A 20,950-nucleotide genomic window follows, 5' to 3' on the forward strand; every position below is an offset into this window, starting at 1 on the left:
GTATTCTTTCTTTATTAAGTTCTGTTATCTCTTTTTTCTCAATCGCTCTCGTTCTTTGTCTTTCTTACTTTATTGGTCTCTCTCTCTCTGCATCTTATTTCTTCCTCCGTCTCTTCACGCTCTCTTATCTCTCTTCTTTCTCCCTTCCTTTCATTCTCTCTTCATTCATCTCCTGTATCTATTTCTATCACATTTTATATATATATATATATATATATATATATATATATATATATATATATATATCTTCTTCACTCTTTTTAACTTTCTCTACTGCCCTCCTACTTTTTACCTCCGTTTTTTTTTCTTCCATCTCTTTGCCTCTCTCTTCTGGCTATCTTATATCTCTTTCCTTGTATCATTGTCTATTTCCTCACTTTCGGCTTTCAGTTTATTCTTTCCTCTGTTTCTCTGTTTTTTTCTATCTATTCGTCTCTAATTTCGTTTCTATCTCTTCCTCTCTCTCACTGACCTTATCCCTCTGCTTGTATCATTCTTCCTCTACTTTAACTTACTGCAAAATTCTCACTTCAATATGCTATTTGGGTGGGTAGAAGGTTAACCTACGACTATATATATATCACAGTGGACTAGGGCCCTCCTTCAACCATAGGTGGCTACGCCCCAGATATGACCTGAAGGACGGTATTGAATAAGGCGCAGAGAAAGTTGGTCTATCAAGTTCAAATTTTGTTTGTCCACTTCTTGTCAATCCGTATATTACATCGCAATATTATCTGTTTCTTGTCAATAGATGGGGAAGACTTGTAATGCAAATAGTTTATTGCACTGCGTTCGCAAGAAAACTTTATGTAACTAGAAATCCTGTCAAGAAGTAACAAGAACACAGCTCTCATGCAAAGTAATTTGATTTGCCTTGCAAGAGACGAAAATGTGACATGATACATTTCAAGCTTTTGGAACTCACTGACGGTTGAGTGGGATCACGAAATTTCTATACCGGAATCCTGCCTTTGCACTAATTTCTGTTTCTATACCGGCATCCTGCCTTTGCACTAATTTCTGAAAGTCATTTCATTTTCTTCGCTCTATATCTTGGAAATTTGTTGCAAATGACAATTTTGATTCCAGAAGTGCAAAGAACAATAATTTCAGAGAGAAATAACGTGCAGAATTATGTTCATAAATGCATATTGTTATTTCAGCATAGACAATTCTCAACACAGACAAACACGCACACAAGTTTAATTAAATCCAAAGGCAAAGATTCACGAGCTTATTTTTCAAAATTTCTATAAATACTGCTTTCCTCACGGCAAATATTTCAGTACACACGCGAGCAACACGTAACGTAGAGCTCTTTCAGTACAGGGCTCGGAGTTTCACTTATGGCACAGTTCTCAAACACCTTTTAGGTCAAGCCCCGCACTCCTCCTCCTGACGTCAGGCAATATGCATTTGTTGTTAGGCTAGGCATGATAAGTTAAAGGCTCTTAGCATTAACACCTTTTTGGCCAATCCACGTAAAATTGCAGTGCCCTAAACCTAACATAAAAATGAAGGCATTCACCACTTACGTCAGAAGACTTAAAGGTGGTTGAGAAGTGTGCGGTAAGTGGGACTCTGCATGCAGCTATCTAGTCAAACGCACTTCATAGGCTTCTGCTCTTATATAACAACCTACCATCCAAATCTTGACATTTCTTGAAGCTACACAGTTTCCGACAGTCGTTAGGAAAGTACGTGTAACTCTTTTCTGTGTCATATTGTGTAGTTTTTCTTATGTTGCTACACTTTCAGCATGAAATGGTCGTCCAGTAGTGTATCAGAAACTTGAAGTTAATAAATGCCGTTTATGGCAATTATGACCTGTTAAAATTACTCCCTATATATATTTTTTAAGGACACGCTCCTCGTATTGAGTATACCTAAGCATGGGTTTCTTTCCAGGGAGGACCAAGCAAGGTATATTCTTTCCTGGCGGGGGGCAAACGAGGCATATTTTCCACATAATTGTGTTGTCTCCTAAAAGAACACTCCTTTTGATTGATTCTATCAACGCCCTTATAATAATTTACATACATTACCCTGACTGAAATGAAATATATACTTTTACGTTGACACTCATATTCGAAAACTGCGTGTCCCCCTCATGCCCCCCCCCCTTTCCGAACGCCTATGCATCTAATGCCCGTATCACACGGAACTGGATTTCCAGTAGGAATGCCCTAGTTGGCGCTGGACTGGCTACCCATTTGCTAGTTTTCGCATCACACAATACTTGTTACTTCTTTTGTTCCCATAAGACATTGCGCAGAGCAGACAATCTGGACAAGATGGACGAGCGATTTGCGGAATGTTGTAGGAGAATTACTGCTTTGTGCTTTTATTAAAAATTAAAAAAGAAAAGTATGGTTTAGAAATTGGTTCGACAAAATATGGTAATTAATGCGTACCGAAAAAGCGTTTTGATGAACTCGGGTATGCATATTCATACATGAGATTCGCAGGAATCATTCACACACACACACACACAAAGTCAAACATTTAATACACTTTTAATAATAAGGGTTTTTATGTTCAGCTATTCATATGTGTCACGTACACATCTCATCTCTTTGCATAAATACCTAAATATTAATGAACTGAACACGAATGCACTGCTCGCCATCTCTTTACTTCTTTTTATCGAGAAACTAACCAAAACAGCCAACACTCGGTAACCACAGACAAAGAACTCTCCTTTGCATACTCACAGATTATCTTCACATGGCCAAACTTTGCTCTGATTGGCTGTTCCACAGAATCCAGTCGAGGCAAGCTAGTGGCAATTGGAACATGTCCTATTCCTCCAAACCAGTTAAGCAGTGAGCCAGGCAGCCATCACATCCGGGCAGGTAGCCAGTTCAGCGCTTGCTAACTGCATATCCAGGTCCGTGTGATTCAGCCTTTAGAATCTCATCGACATATCTCGGTTCATTTTCCAGTCATTGTTTATTGTTCGCTGTTGAGACCTACTTGTATCGGCCTTGGTATTCTGTGAACTTATTGATTTTCGTGCGTAGGAGCTTGTTATACGTTCCGTTCTGGTCATTGATCAAGCAACAATTACTTCGTTGACATGAGAAAAGCGTCGCATTATTTCTGATACCGTGTACTTGACATCATAGTTGTCAGTTACGAGTGATTGTTGCAAGAAATCCAATCTGTTTTTCTAATGTAACATTTCCGTAGCGTTCTTTTGCACGGATTTTTTTTAAGTTTACTGTCCAAGACCACATCAATACTCAAATGTACTAACTAATATATCCAAAAAGAGCACATTTTCTACAAATTCCAGAACAAATTCTCATAATTTCCTAATTTTGAAGTCACTTTAATGCCTGCCATTTCCTGTCAGAATGATTTTATATTCTTACTTGACATGTTTTGACTCAGATTTTTTCGCATTTTCTGCTAGAATGAATCACATAAGAACGTGTATATTATCAGAAATTTCCACGTACCATATAACTTGCTTGCTATTAGAATGGCGTCATCAACAATTACCAAGTAACATTACAACTAAGACTGTAGTCCTAAAATCATTTATTGTAATACTTAAATCTTACGCAAATGGAAAAGGGCTTTACTGAAGTCGAAAGGGCTATAGGGCTATCTACTTCAGTACTTTGAAACTTTCTGATGAACTTTGTTTATAGTATGCCTCGTGCTCTGAAATTATTTTTTCAGTGTTAACACCTCCTTTTTGTTGTAAATTTATCACTTTTATATTTTATAATTTTTATACTATATTTACAAAATTCCACGTGGGCTGGAAACATGTTCCATGGTGTTGCAATTAAAAAAGATTATTTTTCACAATTTTGAATTAATTTCTATGTTATGCAATAAAATCTTGTTAATTGGTAACTTTGAGTCTATTGTATGAATCTGTTCTCTTTACTTCTAGCTACGTCAGTTCTTTGTTTTTCACCCTATTGTAGTAGCTTTATGGCCGCGGTGGCTCAGACAGTCTAACTGCACACGCGGCCGCGTGCAGATCGTGTTTTCGCGTTCGCTGTTTTCCGTGTGGCAGGTAAGGCAAAATACTCTTGAGTTGAATTGAGCAAGCTCTGTTTTGGAGTACGTACATGCTAAGTGAGAAAGACTAGAAGGAAGACAAACATGCCGGTACAGAGACAAAATACGTTGAAATTTATTTTTCGTAGTGTAAAATCTAGACCTACTTCGCTGGATTTACATAAGTGGTTTCATAACACGTACGGTGTGACATCGAACCAAGTTCAAAGTTTTGAAATTGATTACTATCGAAACTGTGTTTTTGTGAAATTTGTAACGAAAGTGGTGGGTGAGCGATTATTAAATGATTATGGAGCCGAAGTGCCCTATTATGATGCAGACGGACGGCATAAAATAGATGTGGAATGGGCAGACCAGCAGAGTGTTTTTGTAAGTGTGCATGTAGTGCCAGACGAATTAAGCCACGATGCGATTCGTAATGTAATTAGTGAATACGGTGAAGTGCTGAACGTAAAGGAAGAGAGGTATTCAGAAGAACATATTTATAGAACACGAACGGGGCGCATTGTGTTTAAAATGGCCCTGCGGAAAGCAATCCCTTCGTACATTACCATACAAGGAGACAGGACTGGGTAACTTATTCTGGTCAAGTACTTACGTGTAGTGGGTGTGATTTGGAGGGACATAACTTCTCAGAATGCCCCTCGAGACGACCCCGCGTTAATAGAACTGGACGAGTCCCTGTTAATTTGACCACTGGAACGACCCCTATGGTATCCCAACCTACAGTACTTCCAGTACTGACAAGACCCCAAAACTCGAATACAACATCAAGAGATGAGGTCAATTGCCATAGATCCAACCCCCATTTCACGAATGAAACAATAGAGACACCCGCTACGGATCCAGAGCGTCAAACACAGTTAACACCAAACGACCCAAGCCAAAAGAAGAGCACCGAAAAAGACAAAATACATAACGAACAACAAGGTGAAAGTGTAGGTGAAAATGAAGAGAGTAGCCAACCTTCCAGCTCCAACTCCAACCCCTTAACAACACTAGATGGACCTGACAAGGTACAACACACCTCAGGAATTCCCTCACAACTCGGAAATGAAGCAGACAAGAAGATAGAATTCCAGAAAGTAGGCACCGGCACAGAAGGTGGATCCGGGAATGAATCGAAAACAGAGGATGAATTTCCGGCAATTAACACGGATAAAGGACAACGACGCTCTTCAAGACACAAGCGATCCAGACCACGATTCGTCCCGCCAATAAGCAAGAAGAAAAAACCCGGGGGAGCTCTGCCTCAACATCCACAGGTATCTGGGGAGTCCTGAGTCCACACCCATGGGTATCTGCACTAACAGAAGAGAGGAAGGAGGGACCACCCCTAGTGTAGTATCCAAAGTTATTTGTCGTGTGCGTCATAGAAAAAAAAGAAGAAAAATACTGCAGGTGTACATTCTATAATATTTCTTCGAGAGAGTGGAGTGGATACTGACAACACTAAACATGATTATAAACAGGTTAGTTAGAAAAAAAAATTAGGCAATGTACCTAAAGGTAACAGTGTTAATAGTACTAAATTTTCCACAAACTGATTTCGTGGACTGAGTAGTAATGTTGAGGAGGTTAAGTGATTTTTGTAAGAGTGTAATGATTGTGGTTATAAGAAGGGCTTTTGATAGGGGACTGATAGGTATGATAGAGTGATCGAGTATATATATATATATTTATGTATATATAAGTTTCTTCTTTTTGTAAAGAAGATCAAAGATTTGTACCACTCTGTTCCATTTACTTGATGTGGTACTTTTGTCATCTATTGGTCTTATTGTATTGTGGTGTAAATGTCGGGTATAATGGTTACAAGGAGAGCCTTGGCAATAAGGGGGATACAGCGTCCCTGATAACATGTAGGACGATTACAATAGATATGTTTACAACACTCAGAATAGGCACGATTAACATTAACAAACTACAAAACAGGAATAAACAAGAGGCGCTGGGTGACTTTTTTATCCAGTCGTCTGTCGATATAGCCTTTCTCCAGGAAGTTCAAGTGATAAATTTTGAACTGCCCCCATCTATAGTTGTATATAATAATGCAAATTTTCAGGCAAAGGGGACTGCGCTTCTCGTGAAAAATACGGTGCCCATCACTAACGTTGTCTGTCATCCTAATGGGAGAATTATATGTGCGAAAGTGGCAAATGTTTGGATATGCAATATATATGCCCCATCAGGTACAAATCAGAGATCACAGAGGAACAATTTTTTTGCGACAGATGTGGCGGCTGAACTGCAAGGTGTAAAGGAACATATCATTTGTGGCGGCGACTTCAATTGCGTCTTGCTTCCACAAGATCAACGTCCTGGTTTTGCAACATCTAATTCCCTCCAAAAATTGGTGTCTGGTTTTAAATTGGTGTATAGGGGTATACTTATATTAGAGACAATTGTGCGTCCCGGCTAGACCGGTTCTATGTTACCCCGGCACTGCGTCAGAAAGTTACTTCGATTTCTCTCACCCCTACATGTTTTTCGGACCACCTGGCGGTGATAATGGCAATTAACATTGATATTCCCTTAGTGCCTAGGGGATATGGGTATTGGAAAATGAATACGTCCATTTTGTCTGATGAGGAATTTAAACGAGCATTTCATGAGCAATGGAGATTTTGGGAGACGAATCGCCTTCGACGTACTGACATCCTTCGGTGGTGGGATGAAATCCTAAAACCGGCAGTTAAACGTTTCTGTATATCATTCTGTAAAGAGAGGTCTCGTGACTGGAATAATAAATATCACTTTTATTATTGTGTGTTGCGTGAATTAATAGAAGAAGCATCGGCAGGACGACCGGTTCATACGGAAATTAAACGTATACAAGCAATACTCTTGAATATGACCGCCCACAAACGTATGGGTGCAAAAATTCGAAGTAGACTGCCTCAGTTTGACCCTGAAGAAGCGGTGTCGATTAGTCACGTGATACAAGAACGACAAAATGCACAACGGAAACTCATTACTGAACTCGCAGATGGAGCGGGTAATAAAATCATAGCACCTAAGGACATACAACGTACAATATATGAGCATTATGTTCGGATGTTTTCGCAGCACCAACCTGCCAATTCAAATTATGATTCTGTTGTGGATGCAGTTACGGAAGTACTTTCCGATGATGATAGAACTAAGCTTGATGAGGATTTCACATTCGAAGAAGTATATAAAGCGGTGAAAGCGGCAAAGCCTTTCTCCGCCCCTGGTGTGGATGGGCTTCCTACATGCTTCTTTCAAACATTTTGGACGCTAGTGGGCCAGACTTTAACTGAGTGGGTCAACGCGGCCTTTCAGCAACATAAAATGGGCAAGACTTCTAAGACAGGTATTATAGTATTAGTACCGAAATGTGCAAAGCCGACAGAGATCACTCATTATCGCCCCATTACACTCCTGTGCACCGACTATAAAATTTTCACACGATGTATGCTTGCACGTTTAATGCCGTACTCAAGCAACTTGGTGGGGGACATGCAATATGTATATGGTGAAAATAAAAACATTTATGCAGTGTTGCAAACGCTGCGTGAAGTGGTTACCAGTAAACATAATAAGAAAAATTTAAAGGATCAAGCGATTTTAGCTTTGGATTTCGAACGTGCATTTGATTCGCTGAACCATAATTATATGTTTCATGTTTTCCGCAAAAGGGGCATACGGGGGAATTTTCTCTCAGCACTGCAAGGGCTATATAACAATGCTGAATCGAAAATACAGATTAATGGGTTTCTGACAAAATCGCTTAGCATTGTCACAGGTGTCCGACAGGGAGATCCGTTATCCATGTTGGCTTTTTGTATTTCCCTAAGTCCCCTGCTTGCCTCTCTGGAAGCACGGTTACAAGGAATAACTATTCTGTCAAAGTCGCTAAAAGTTTTAGCTTATGCGGATGATGTCAGCATTATAGTTCAGTCATCTGTTGATGTGGACACGGTTCATAAACTAACGACGGAATTTGGAGTGTATTCAGGCCTTCACATAAATGTAAAGAAATCCTGTTTGATGTTTTTAAATAATTCTCCACCACACACACCAGTTCAACACTTCCCTGTTGTAAACATTGTAAAAATACTTGGTGTAGTATTTACGCCTTCTTTGAAAGGAATGATACAAGTAAATTATGATCGAGTGATTGGGAGTGTAAAAGCAGTGCTACAAATTAATAAGTTTCGAAACATTAGCTTGCAATCACGAGTCACGTTTGTTAATGTGTATGCTCTTTCGAAAAATACTTCCGATGCGAATGCTGGATGTAACAAAGCTGAAAAGTGCAGTGAACTGGTTTGTTTGGAATGGGCAGTTGTTACGTGTAAATCACGAGACCTTGTGTTTAGATAATGCTGGGGGAGGCTTGAATCTTGCACACGTGCACCACAAGAGCCAGGCGCTCCGCATTCAAGCGGACATAGAGACGATGATTCAGAGCCCTGATAGCCTTACAAGTCATGTTCTTCGAGACTGCTTGGCCCATATACAGTTGGATCCCCCCATAAACGTGACTAACCTCCCCCACAACCTTAGGTACCTCCGTGATACCTTAGTAGAGATTTGCTATGGCTTGTTACAAACTCCTACCCTGCCTGTTCCAGTGGTGTCGCACATATACAGAAGAATGCGTGTAGCGTCTCAACAGGCTGTTAAGATCGTTGCAAGACACCCGGAAGGTCGTTGGCCTGTGGTGTGGAAAAATATACACGCGAGGCATCTCGCCACAAGAATACGATCGGCGTGGTTCGTTATAGTGCATCAAATACTGCTGACTCGAGTGAAACTCTATGATCTGCACATGTCAGATTCATCATTATGTTTAATATGTAACGTGCCTGATAGTTTAGTACATAAGCTCAGTGAATGCTTAATAACCGCTACGTCATGGAAATATGTTGCGAAACTCGTAAGTGTCATCTGTCGTACCAATGAGAAGAATATTACAATTGATCATCTTCTGTTTCCCAATTTTAGTTTTTTCCCTAAAAAGAAACAGAACAGTGTATTGTGGTTACTGGGGCAATATGCTTGGTTTGCCTCTACTTATCAGCAAGTTGACTTTCATGAACAATTTGTGCATTATTTAAGGCACACATTTCAAACTATGTCGGCAAACAAAAAGAACAATGTCTATGCGAATTTTCTAAATGTAATATATCCTAGTATGTAAAACCTGTATAGTAATCATGAAAAGTTTGTTATAATCAGATGTAAATAGTAAAGGAAATAAAAAAGAAAAAAGTCGGTAACGCGCCTGACTGCCATGCTAAAGGTCCCGGGTTCGATCCCCGGCCGGTTCAAATCCGGGAATTTTTCTAACGTTGGAAGCGGCCCCGGCGCTTACCCACCGTTGAATGTCATGGGTACCTGGGGGAAACCCTGGGGGGTAAAGGCGGTCAGGGGCGTGATGCTGATCACACCACCCCCACTCACGACCGGATGAAGAAAGTGTGGGTCGTTACCCCCAAACCCCCTATACGCCTTCATGGCGTGGTGTTAAGCACAGGGGAGCACTTTACCTTTATTGTAGTAGCTTTTTGAATCATATTCTCTATATTTTAAAACAATTCTTATACTTAAGAATTATTCCCGCGCTGTTTATAATACGTATATTGTTGATGTTTGTCAAATGTCTGCTTTAATTGTCAAAATAACAAAAATATGGAAAATATATTTCACAAGAGCTATATTTCTTCTGTTTCAGTGAGCTTTTTGAATCAATGAAGATGATATTTAATATGTTATGTAATAAAGTTTCTTTAATGTTTATAATGTTTCATACAAACAACTGTGGTAATATAAATTTGCATTAAAAAGATACTCGTAAATGTGTAAAATTCGATGAATTTTGAATTTTAAATTATGAGAAAATGTTCTTTCCTAAACGAGTTTAGTGTCACAAACAATGCACACAATTAAGCAGAATTCTTTGCATTGTCAACTTCGAAGTTCAAATGTCTCTGCTATTGTTGACGTTTTTGCAATTCCTTGTACATTTCTAATGTTAAGTTAAACGTATCTAATTTCTAAGCTAATCGTCTTTTGACACACACATGCATTTCTAATGTTGAACGCATCTAATTTCTAAGCTAATCCTTTCTTGACACACATATGCATTTCTAATGTTGAATATATCTAATTTGTAAGGTAATCCTCTTTTGACTCACACATGCATTTCTAATGTTGAACGTATCTAATTTCTAAACTAATCCTCTTCTGACATACAGATGCATTTCTAATGTTTAACGTATCTAATTTCTAAGCTAATCCTCTTTGGACTCACACATGCATTTCTAATGTTGAAAGTATCTAATTTCTAAACTAATCCTCTTCTGACATACAGATGCATTTCTAATGTTGAAAGTATCTAATTTCTAAGCTAATCCTCTTTGGACACACATGCAGAATGCGTAACAATTTGTCTCTAGAAACTAGATTAATCATTGTCTTCATTTATGACGTTTTAATCTGATTTCATTTCTTCTTTTCAAGGTATCATAGTTCGATTCGTCGGGGAGGCGTATGTCAACGTCCCCGACGACCCTTGGCTGAAGCTCATTGGTCTCCAGAAGTTCAAAAGCGCCTTCAGAAGGAACAAAGTGTAAGTGCAATTTTGAAGGAACATTCTTGTGTTATGTTCCTTCCGTGATTTTATTCCTGCTTCCCACTGAATGCACGCGAAGGCGATTTCTCTTATATTTATGGCTATCCTTCGGGGAAATCAATATTCCCAATTTAAAACATCGGTAGGTTTCCTGAGTATTGTACAAATCTTGAGCAACAGGTTAGTAGTGTTTATATTGAGACATGCAACGGCACAAAATAAGTTATAAGCTCGACATCCGCCCTTTTTGGTCACAATAATGGATTCCTACAAGAGAACAATTTACCTTTGCCTATAACATATATTCATATGAAAAAGAATTGAAGCTTAAGTTCCACACGACATCAATAACGAAGGTTCAATAACAGCTCGCTGCACTTTATACGAGGGGCGTTCATAAATTATTGCCACTTACAGCTGAACGGAGCGGAACGGAACAGTATTGCGCGGACATGTAGGCTAAATTTAAGATTTATGGCTACCTATTTAGACTCCAAGTTGATGTTTAACTCTTGGCATTTCTGAAAGAAACGTAGTTCGCTTTTAACCTGACGAAAACTTGCAGAAATCCTCGAGACTAAATAGGCTATCAAATGGAATGAAACAATGAGAATTTTACTACCATCTTTAGTAAGTTTCGTGCATCACAAGCTAAGATAAACGAACGTAAAAAAGAAACAACAAAAAGGCTTTAGCTTGATTTGCATGCATTTATGAGCGTATCAGATTGCAAGTCTGGGTCATGTGGAGTAGAGTACCACTCTTACCGTCCTACGAGATATTAATCTCCAGTCCACACGGAATGAAGAGACAAAAACCCTAATGAAAATACAAGAACACCATTAACAAGTATCGCTTCCAACAATCTACTTTCTAGGCATTGTTTTCAGAATGTTACAATGAGTAGGGGCAAATAGAGAGTACTGGGCCATCATTTGGAGCTCGAACCATCATTTGGAGCTCGATCGCCTTAATGGATTTCTCTCGTAAGGCATGAGCAGTGTTGCCAACTCCTTACCCGAAAAAATCACCAAGGTTGTGGCGCTTGTTGTAGCCTTTTATGATGTACAGTTTGAGGGCAGAGTTGACAACACTGTGGGTTTACTGTAGCTTTTTATGAGGGGGGTTTATTGCCCTCTGTTTACATCTGGCAACACTACCGTAGATTTTTTGACAGTGTTGTTAACCTACTGGGTTTTTTCACTGTAAATTTTCATCAAAGGACCTGAGGGGTCCATGTATTTTTTATGTCTGGCAATACTGTTGGGGGCCTAGTGTTGGCGACACTGTGGGTTTACTGTAGCCTTTTATGAGGGGGGTCTATTGCCCTCTGTTTACATCTGGCAATTTTATTGGATGTTTTTTTTTTTTTAGGCTCGTTGGTGTTACCTACCCATCCGAAGAAAATTCCACTATATGATCTTTCACAGGTTAAGCTAACCTACAAATAGGAATTGGCAGCACTGACTTATAAACCCACTGGGTTCTCTTGACATGTTTTTTTCATGATGTGTTGCTAGGCTATTGAGCATCTTGGCGTATACAATGTATATATTTTGAGAGGGAGGTTATAGCTTTTTATACTGTACGAATACTGGAAGCTTGACAGTGACAACCAACAGAGTAGGTAAACCTACATCCAGGAACTGGCAACACTAGTTTCTGACAGTGAATTTGAAATAAAATATTAAACAAAATACATGAGTAAGCACTGTGATTACAAATAGTACCAGTGTTATGCCCCCAACTCCAACTGGGCAACTGGGGGAAATAATTGTACAACAATTTGTACCTAATTGTACAACAACTTGTACCTAATTGTACAACATATACAGACATAAAAGAGAGAGCCTTCCTGTAACTTACCTCATGTACAATTTATATGTTTTTACAACTGTGAAAAGAAAGCATATGTGTTCTGTATGCACACATTTATTCTTATTTTTCGAAGTTGAATGAAAACACGTGTTTTTACGCTCTCGTAATACTGACCTTGCTCTACTGATTTTAAATTGCTTCCATCCGCTTTTTTTTTTCTGTGTTATTTCCGCATGCACGCAACATTCGCTTTCAATAGACAGAAGGAGTTTTAGTATAGCAGGCTCTGAGTTTTACAATTTATTAAATTAAACAATAATTTATGTAAGAATATACTTGTACTTACCGAACACAAAATAATAAAAAGCACATGTGAATATTTGCGTGTGTTCATGTTATATGACGGCTGAGTAAAAAATAATGTTGACGCCCCGAAAGATAAAAGTTCCTGGTTCGACATCAGATGCATGCAAATTTTATGTTTTGCTCTCCAAAATCTTGATTTTTATGTTTGTGCTATTTGTCATACAGCAGAGGAGGAGAAGAGGGGAGAGGGAGGGGAGGGGGTACTATTAGCGCCATCTATTAGCAAACAATAGAAATAAAAAGTAGGGTCAAACTTTTTCAACACCCAAACATTTTAAACGTCCTCGTTTAGTAATACGATCAGCAGAAGACGTTTAAAAGAGTACTCTTAGTCGAGAAAGCTAATTGCTAGGGCCCATATATTGCTAAAATGTTCTTTGATTTGCATATTTCTCATACCGCCATATGTTGTTCTAGTTGACTTCTTCCAAAAAAAATGCTAATTAGCGAGAGTTAATTAAGCAAGGCAAGTAAAAGAAGCAAATAGAACAGCATATGTGCCGGCGTGAGAATATGTAAAAATTCGACTCGATTCGAATTAAAGTTGGGGGATATTTTGCATTTTTTCCCTATAATGTACAAAACATTTACTGTACATAATTTTTTTCATTTACAACAGTATAAAATAAGAGGAATGTGTGACAATATCCATATTAATTAGGAAAGTATGTTGTATGCTAGGTTAGCTAATTGTGTCTTCTACAGCTTCACTGTATAGACGGTGTTAAAGGCGGAGCTACTGCGGAGCATGCGCACTCGTCTGGCCCCCCTCGAACATTTGGTTACGCTTACAATACTATGGACGTTAATATGAAAGGGCAAAGTGGAGATTCTTTTACAAGGAAATAGGGTGTCAGCTGTGTAGCATATGGTTGTACAGTTCGATTGGGAACAAATTTATTGAATTAAGTATCACTTCGTAGGTTTCCGAAGGACGTAGACAGACGAAACCTGTTGATACAAGCAAAACGAGAAAGGATTGGTACCCGGGAAAGAATATTTGCGACTTGCATTTTGTTACAAGCATGTTGATTGTTTATCTGCGTATTGTGTTGTGGTGAAAAGCACGCCTCTTAGTGAGGCTTCAAACCGAAGCGACACAGGCCCATTTAGTCTATAAATAAGCATTTACCACTCATGGTAAATCAAGTCTTAGGCGGCACAATACACCTGAGCGACACGTGCAGCTTGTCGTGCTTCGATTACACACCGAAGCGACAAGCAACAGCCTCTTTACTCTAAATGAAACAATTCACCTTGCATACGAGTACAACAGAGCGAGGCGACACGATGTATTGTACTGAGAAAACAACAGTCCAGTCCAAGCGACACGTGCATTTTCTCGTGGTGAATTGGTTCGAAAGGAAGCTTTCAGACTGCAGCGATACGTCTCTCTTGGAAACCAACATTAAAAAATAAACAACACCTTTCGAACGACAAATTGCAGGTGTCGCTTGTTGCTCGGACTAGACCGTTTTATCAATACCTTGCATTGTGTTGCCCCGGCCTGTTATTTGCACAAGCGTGACTGATGAATTGTTTGCTTTAGATCGAATGCTTCTGTGCGAAATTCTGATATCACTTGTCGCTTCAGTCTGAAAACTCTCTTGTTGCTTGAAGTAAATTCGTGCGGGTGAAAGTGGCATGCTATATCATAGATTTTTCCTAAATCTCTTATGCAGAAAGGAGACGTTGAAAGCATATATATTTACTAGCATTTGTTATGTGTCATTACAGCTGCAGATTTGTTGGCAAAGATTCACTTAAGCATACTTTATATCATATAATAGTATCATTAGTTTTATAGAATTATCTTTCCCTCATTTTTCCATTTACAAAATAATTTAATATACTGTATAAACGTTCGTCGTACATGATATACTTGTATGTACGTAGTGTGCTATAGAACTGGCGGCCACAAAGACAAGTCATATTTTAATAATCTGCTCTGCAGTTGATCATTCGACGGATTCTAGACGTCCACTTCTTCATAGTAGAATTTTAACAAATGTTTTTCTTGACTATCGTCGCACAACTGATTAAAACAAGCGCTCATTTCTTACTTCGTATGCCGGTGAATTTGCACTGGCAACAACAGGGACTGACCTAAACCGGGAGTTACGGGAGGACCGGGCAAGACCTCACCAATGTTTATGTTTATATTTTTAACACGGTCTATAGAGGGAAGATGGAAAAAGAGAGCTCTACGGAAACTGACGCTCTTAACAATATTGTACGCCCATAAAAATTATATATAAATAAGGCATAAGCGTATTATCTACCTTCATGTCAGATTTTCCCGACCTGTGAGCTGTAGTGTTTAGGTGACAAGCAACCTGCTCAAATATGATACTGTTGACAATATTGTACGCCCGTGAAAATTATATATAAATAAGGCATAAGCGTATTATCTGCTTTCATGTCAGATTTTCCCAACCTGTGAGCTGTAGTGTTTAGGTGACAAGCGACGTGCTCAAATATGATACTGTTGACAATATTGTACGCCCGTGAAAATTATATATATAAATAAAACTTAAGCGTATTATCTGCTTTCATGTCAGATTTTACCAACCTGTGAGCTGTAGTGTTTAGGTGACAAGCGACCTGCTCAAATATGATACTGTTGACAATATTGTTCGTATATTGTATTGTATAGGAGACTAGAAGCATATAATTTGGCGAAAAAAAAAATAGAAAATAGTTAAAAAAAAAGTGAACAATTATATTTTGCATTGCACAGCATTTGGTATTAAATAACATACCCCCAAAAAATCTCTGCATTATGCGTTCTGTAAAAAATTGCCCTACGTGCCAAACTGCTGTGTCAAGTAAACATTTTTAAAAGCACTGTCGTACTTGTGTGCCGGGAAAGCGAATATGTACGACCAAACTGTGCTCTAAGTGTGGAAAAAAATATTTCTATTGCCAACTTCAAGTTGTTTTTTTTTTTGACACGTATATATATTATTATTTTTTTAACAGAGGAAGAAAGTCCGTGCTTCGGAAAACGCGGTGATGTACGTAATGATATTTTTCTTCTCCTGCTCAGACTTGTACCAATCTACTGTGTACCGTCTTCTTCCCTGCATCGCCTCGTTCAGTTCGTCCGACCTCTCGTTCAATTTTTCCCCAAAAGCTGAAAGCAGAATGTTGAGATCACCGCACCTCAGGCCGCTGATCTCCCGAAGATGGTCCTTGAGAACTATTTCACAAGGGATGCGAAATTCTGGCGTCGTTCTTGCTATGATTAGAAGTTTCCCTACATCCTTACAATCTCCGTTTACTGCGTGTTTAAATATTTTACATAGTAGCTCGGGCGGCAAATCAGTTATACGAGACATGTTGTTATTATTATTATTTTTTACTCTATGTTATTTATATACCCTACCCCAATTTTTGTTTTGTGTTCATGGCGATGGTGGTAGAGTGCCACACACGTAAATTTGCCAGTAGGTGAAACCCAACGTTCTGGAGCGGTCTTTTGACCTACTTTTCGCCTTACGACATTTTACTATAAGGCTGTCTCCCCTTACGATATTTTTCTGTAAGGCTAGACCGGTCCTTTGACCTACTTTTCGCCTTACGACATTTTACTATAAGGCTGTCTCCCCTTACGATATTTTTCTGTAAGCTGAGTTCTAGAGCGGTTCTTTGACCTACTTTTCGTGTAGACCCAAATGGAGAATTCAACGCCCGAAAATGGAGCTCGGTGGAGCTCGCCTTAATGGTTTGCTCTTGTAAGGCATGAGCTCCATTTTCTCGCAGTGTTACCAACTCCTCACTCGAAAAAATCACCAGGGTTTTTGTTTTTGGGTATAACCTAACCTAAAGCAAGGAGGTGGCAACCTTGCTTGAGGTATTTTCTCGCAGTGTTGCCAACTCCTCACTCGAAAAAAATCACCAAGGTTTTTTTTCTTGGTCTAACGTAACCTAAAGCAAGGAGGTGGCAATTTTGCTTGAGGCTTGCCTTACAGTGCATAAAGCAAGGTTGCCAACCCACTGGTACTTTTGCCATAGCCTTTTACAAGAAAAAAAAAGAGAAAGGGAAGAGTTAAACAACCGACAGCTTACCCACAGCCTTTTTTGCTCTAACCTAACCTAAAGCAAGGAGCTGGCAACTTTGCTTGTGCAATCAACCCGGTCGACCGCCCTCAAGTGGAGATAAGCGTTGCCAACTCCTCACTCGAAAAAAAAAATCACCAAGGTTTTTTTGGTCTAACCTAACCTAAAGCAAGGAGGTGGCAATTTTGCTTGTGCAATCAACCCGGTTGACCGCCCTCAAGTAAAGATCAGCGTTGCCAACCTACATATACTAAACAAGGAGAGCCGGCACTGCCGTAAAAGAGAGAGAGAGATGGGTGGATGGTAATATAGTATGTGTGTGCGTGTGTGCGTATAATATGTAGCATTATTAACTAGAGTGTGTTGGCAATTTACTTGCAACTAAAAAAATAGAGATGCCAACGTTGGTGTAAGATGAAGAGAGAGAGAGAGAGAGAGATTTATGGCTGGCAACAGTAACGAGCGAATGCGCCATATCGTAATTTTCCAACTCCGTATATCGTGATTTTTGTAAACCTCTCTCTCGGGGGAAACACGATGTGTTATACACACGCGCGCGCGCGCCTGTATTGTGACGCAAACAAACAAACAAAATAATAAATGTTGTCTTTTAGGATACCTGGCCCCCTATAACCTCGCGAGGGTGCGTGGTGCCCAACGCAGTTCTAATGGCCGCGGCTAACAAAGCCATGCCTTTGTAGAGTTTCATGGGTTCTTTTTTAACCCCCCCCCATAACTCCCTACAGAGGACCTCCGTGTGTAATGTGTGTGTTTTATGATTGAAGAGAAGAAAAATATTTTGGTTAAGAATAGAAAGTGTAAGAAGTAAAAAAGTTTCCGTAGGGTGCTGCATCTGAAAGAAAAAAAAATATCCTCAAAATAGTGTACATAATATGATAGAAAAATATAAAAAAAATGTAAATGCAAAAATTAGTGTGAATGATTGTTTTTTTAAAAAAAAAACGATAGAAAAATATAAAAAAAAGTGTGAATGATTATTTTTCTTTAAAAAAAATGATAGAAAAATATAAAAAAAAAGTGTGAATGCAAAAATTAGTCTGAATGATTGTTTTTTTTTTAAAAAAAGTGGTGCAAGAAATAATACGTACTTTTTTGATGCAGAAGTCTAATGGTGCGAGCAGGTTTCTTCCTCGTCATGACATCCCCATTCTCGGGTGTGGATGTTGCAGTCGAGTAGCCTCAATTTGGTGTCGTGGGGATCAAGCGCCACTTTGTTGATCGTGGATGTATGCAACTGGTCGATGGTGCTCGTGATCCGATGTTCGGTCATGCGTTTGATTTTTTTGTCGAACAAGCACGACTTGTAATCTTCTACGGTCAGTTTGTTTGTGCTCGAACGCCCCACCCCTTTTGCTTTTTTTATTTCGGTCTCGTCCTGGATTTTCACGGCATACATTTTCGCTCGAAGACCCGCAAACTCTGTGATGATGCGGCCGTTGACTTCATTCTTCATCTTCCCGATCGTCATTTTCTGGCTGTCGTCGAAGAGCGCGTGATCTTTTGGATAGTTCGAGAAGTCGAAATGGTGGCTTATGCTTTTTAGATCTTCGTATAGATCATTGGTGTGGATGTTGTACACGAAGCTGTCCGTGTCGGTGTACGCCACCTCGATTGCCTCTCCATAGCGCGGTTTCATGATGTCGTAGTGAAACTTGTACATGGCCAGCTTTGACAACTCGAGGATTGCGACTCCCACGGCGATTGGTTTGTCGAATGTTATGTGGCGGAGAGCACGTTCGATCAATACCAACGTGTCGCTCAGTATCGTGAAGTTCTTGTACGTGGGCTGAGCGACGAGCTTGTTTATTTTCTTCGGGTCGGAGACCAAGTTGATATTTCTTCTTTTCCTCGCATCTTCCATGCTCTTGCCGTAGATGCTGTTATTCATCAACTTGTATAGGTCTTTGTCTGCGGAAGAAGAAGCTGATGCTCGACGTTGAGTGTTGCCGTCGATATAGGGTGCTAGCCACCTGGTCTGTCTAAACTTCAATCCCGAGTGCACGCGCTTCAAAACCAATCCATGCTGGAGGTAGAATTGTAGGAGGCGATAATGCACCACGTAATTCTCTTTGCTCTTGAAGGTGAGCATCAGCTTCTTCTCCGGAGTCGATTCCATCACAGGTGCCATCGCAAATCCATGGTGTTCTCGATGAAGCGATGCAGGATATTCCAAATCTACTTTCAGGAAACATCCATTTTTATGATCTTCACTCCATTCCAAACAATCTTGAAGTTCCTGCTCGCTCATCCATTCGTATTCTCCGATAGGCAGAGTCTCGGACATGGCATAACCATACAGATTGTTCATGTCCCAGTATGCCAAGAAGTTTGTCGGTTTCCCTGCATCGAAATCGGCAACATATGGATTGTTGGCCTTGACGTATCGAAGGGGACACTGGACGATTCCACCACGTTTTGCCTCTTCGACAAACAAAAGTTGATTGACGTTTTTGATGAGTTCTATCTTCACCTTCGTGGATTTTAACATCGCCTGCCAAGAATAACCCGGTGTGGTGTAGCTGAAAGCGGGGTCCAAACCATATGCTGCCATTCCTCTCGAGCGATGGAGATGAAAACGGTCGCTCAATAGCGTAACATCCAGCTTCAGATACAGATCGTGATAGTCACCCATGGTTTGACAAGAGAATGTAGACCACACGAGGTGAGCATGATGGTAGTCCTCTTCGCTGCAACAGGTGTCGCTAAGACGACTGTAGAATGCTTCTCTTGGTGGTAATGATGTTTCTGAGAATTTGGAAGCATCCGTCATGTATGCGTACGGGTAAACACCCTTGCGTCTCAACAGTGCTAAATGTTGGTCGCCGAAACATTTCCTGGTGGCGATCAAATCATCGTCGGTGAGTTGAGACGCGAGTGTCGCCAAACTCGAAGACAGAAAGTTGTAGGAGTCCAAGAAGCGAATTTCTACGCGATTGCCATTTCCAACGTCCACCTTCTTGCTGAATGAAATGAATTTCTCGTTGGTGCGAGCTATGACGCTAATGGGTTGAGCGTCGCATCCCATCTCCTTTATGAAGATTTTGGCGTCGTAGCCCTCCAAATTGTGAATGAATACTGGAATAAAATTCGGTTTTTTGATTTGTAGATTACAGTTGTTACACAGGGGGGCCACATATTTTCCCGTGTGATGATTGTGGTGGCGAACTTTGACATTTTCGAGGGTGAAGTTACTTTCGCACACATCACACTGAGAGGCAAGGTCGTATGCTTTCTTCTCTTCCTGGGTAAGAGGCTCCATTGCTTTGTCTTCTCTTAGTGGAGGAGCGAATTGTATGGCCATCTGCTTCAAGGTTTGAAGGAATATTTGTGGAGCATCATTGCCACGATGTAAAATAACATCGCCTGTGTTGTTGACCATCAATCCAAAAGCGCAGGCTTCGTGATGTAGAATTTCGGTGGTGCTCGATACGCTGGGATTCGGTTCGCATGTGGCGAGTGGAAGTTGGAAACTTTCAAAGTCGGCGCATATCACCACGGGATGCCAGAGTAATGCGGTGTAGTTGGAAAATGTCATGTCTCGAGAAGGCATTTTGATAGTCGTAGCCGAATGTTTACTACACATTTCATGATGATCTCGGAGTTCTTCATCAGCATTCTTTTTTCCTTGACCGTAGAATATACTCAGGCATCTGTCGCATACTCCAATTTTATGGTGATCTGTGGTAATTTGACTTCTTGTTAATTTTGGAAGATTCTGAATTAGACAGTAATGATAATTATCATCATCTTCGATCAGGAGTAATCTGATGACACGATTACTTTTAATGTTGCTGTGTCTGAGAACGTAGATGGTGTTGTTTTTGTCTAATCCGAAGATGTGTACTGCTATATTTTCGTTTTTATCTGTCTTGTACTGTGCCTCAAATTTACTAATGTCTCGTAGATTTAAGGGGTAATTAATGCCAGCCATAGGTTTTTCAAATTCTGAGAGATATTCCGGCTTGTTGTAGTGGTATAAACGATGTTTGTCATCATTGGCTGGGTGATGATCGGCAATGATGCACCACAAAAAGC

The 20,950-nt window shown here is 39.9% G+C and overlaps 1 protein-coding gene across 1 annotated transcript in view; it reads left to right on the forward strand.

Moving 5' to 3' along the window:
* Positions 1-20,950, forward strand: part of LOC146003181 (uncharacterized) — a 123,167-nt gene that overhangs the window by 42,649 nt on the left and 59,568 nt on the right. Inside the window, exon 3 of the mRNA XM_083141366.1 lies at positions 10,537-10,645. Coding sequence (XP_082997492.1) covers positions 10,537-10,645 — 109 coding nt within the window. The remainder of the gene's footprint in view (positions 1-10,536; positions 10,646-20,950) is intronic.

The sequence above is a fragment of the Lepisma saccharinum genome, chromosome 19 (assembly GCF_977018435.1).
Source record: "Lepisma saccharinum chromosome 19, izLepSacc3.1, whole genome shotgun sequence".
NCBI classification, from domain to species: Eukaryota; Metazoa; Arthropoda; class Insecta; order Zygentoma; family Lepismatidae; genus Lepisma; species Lepisma saccharinum.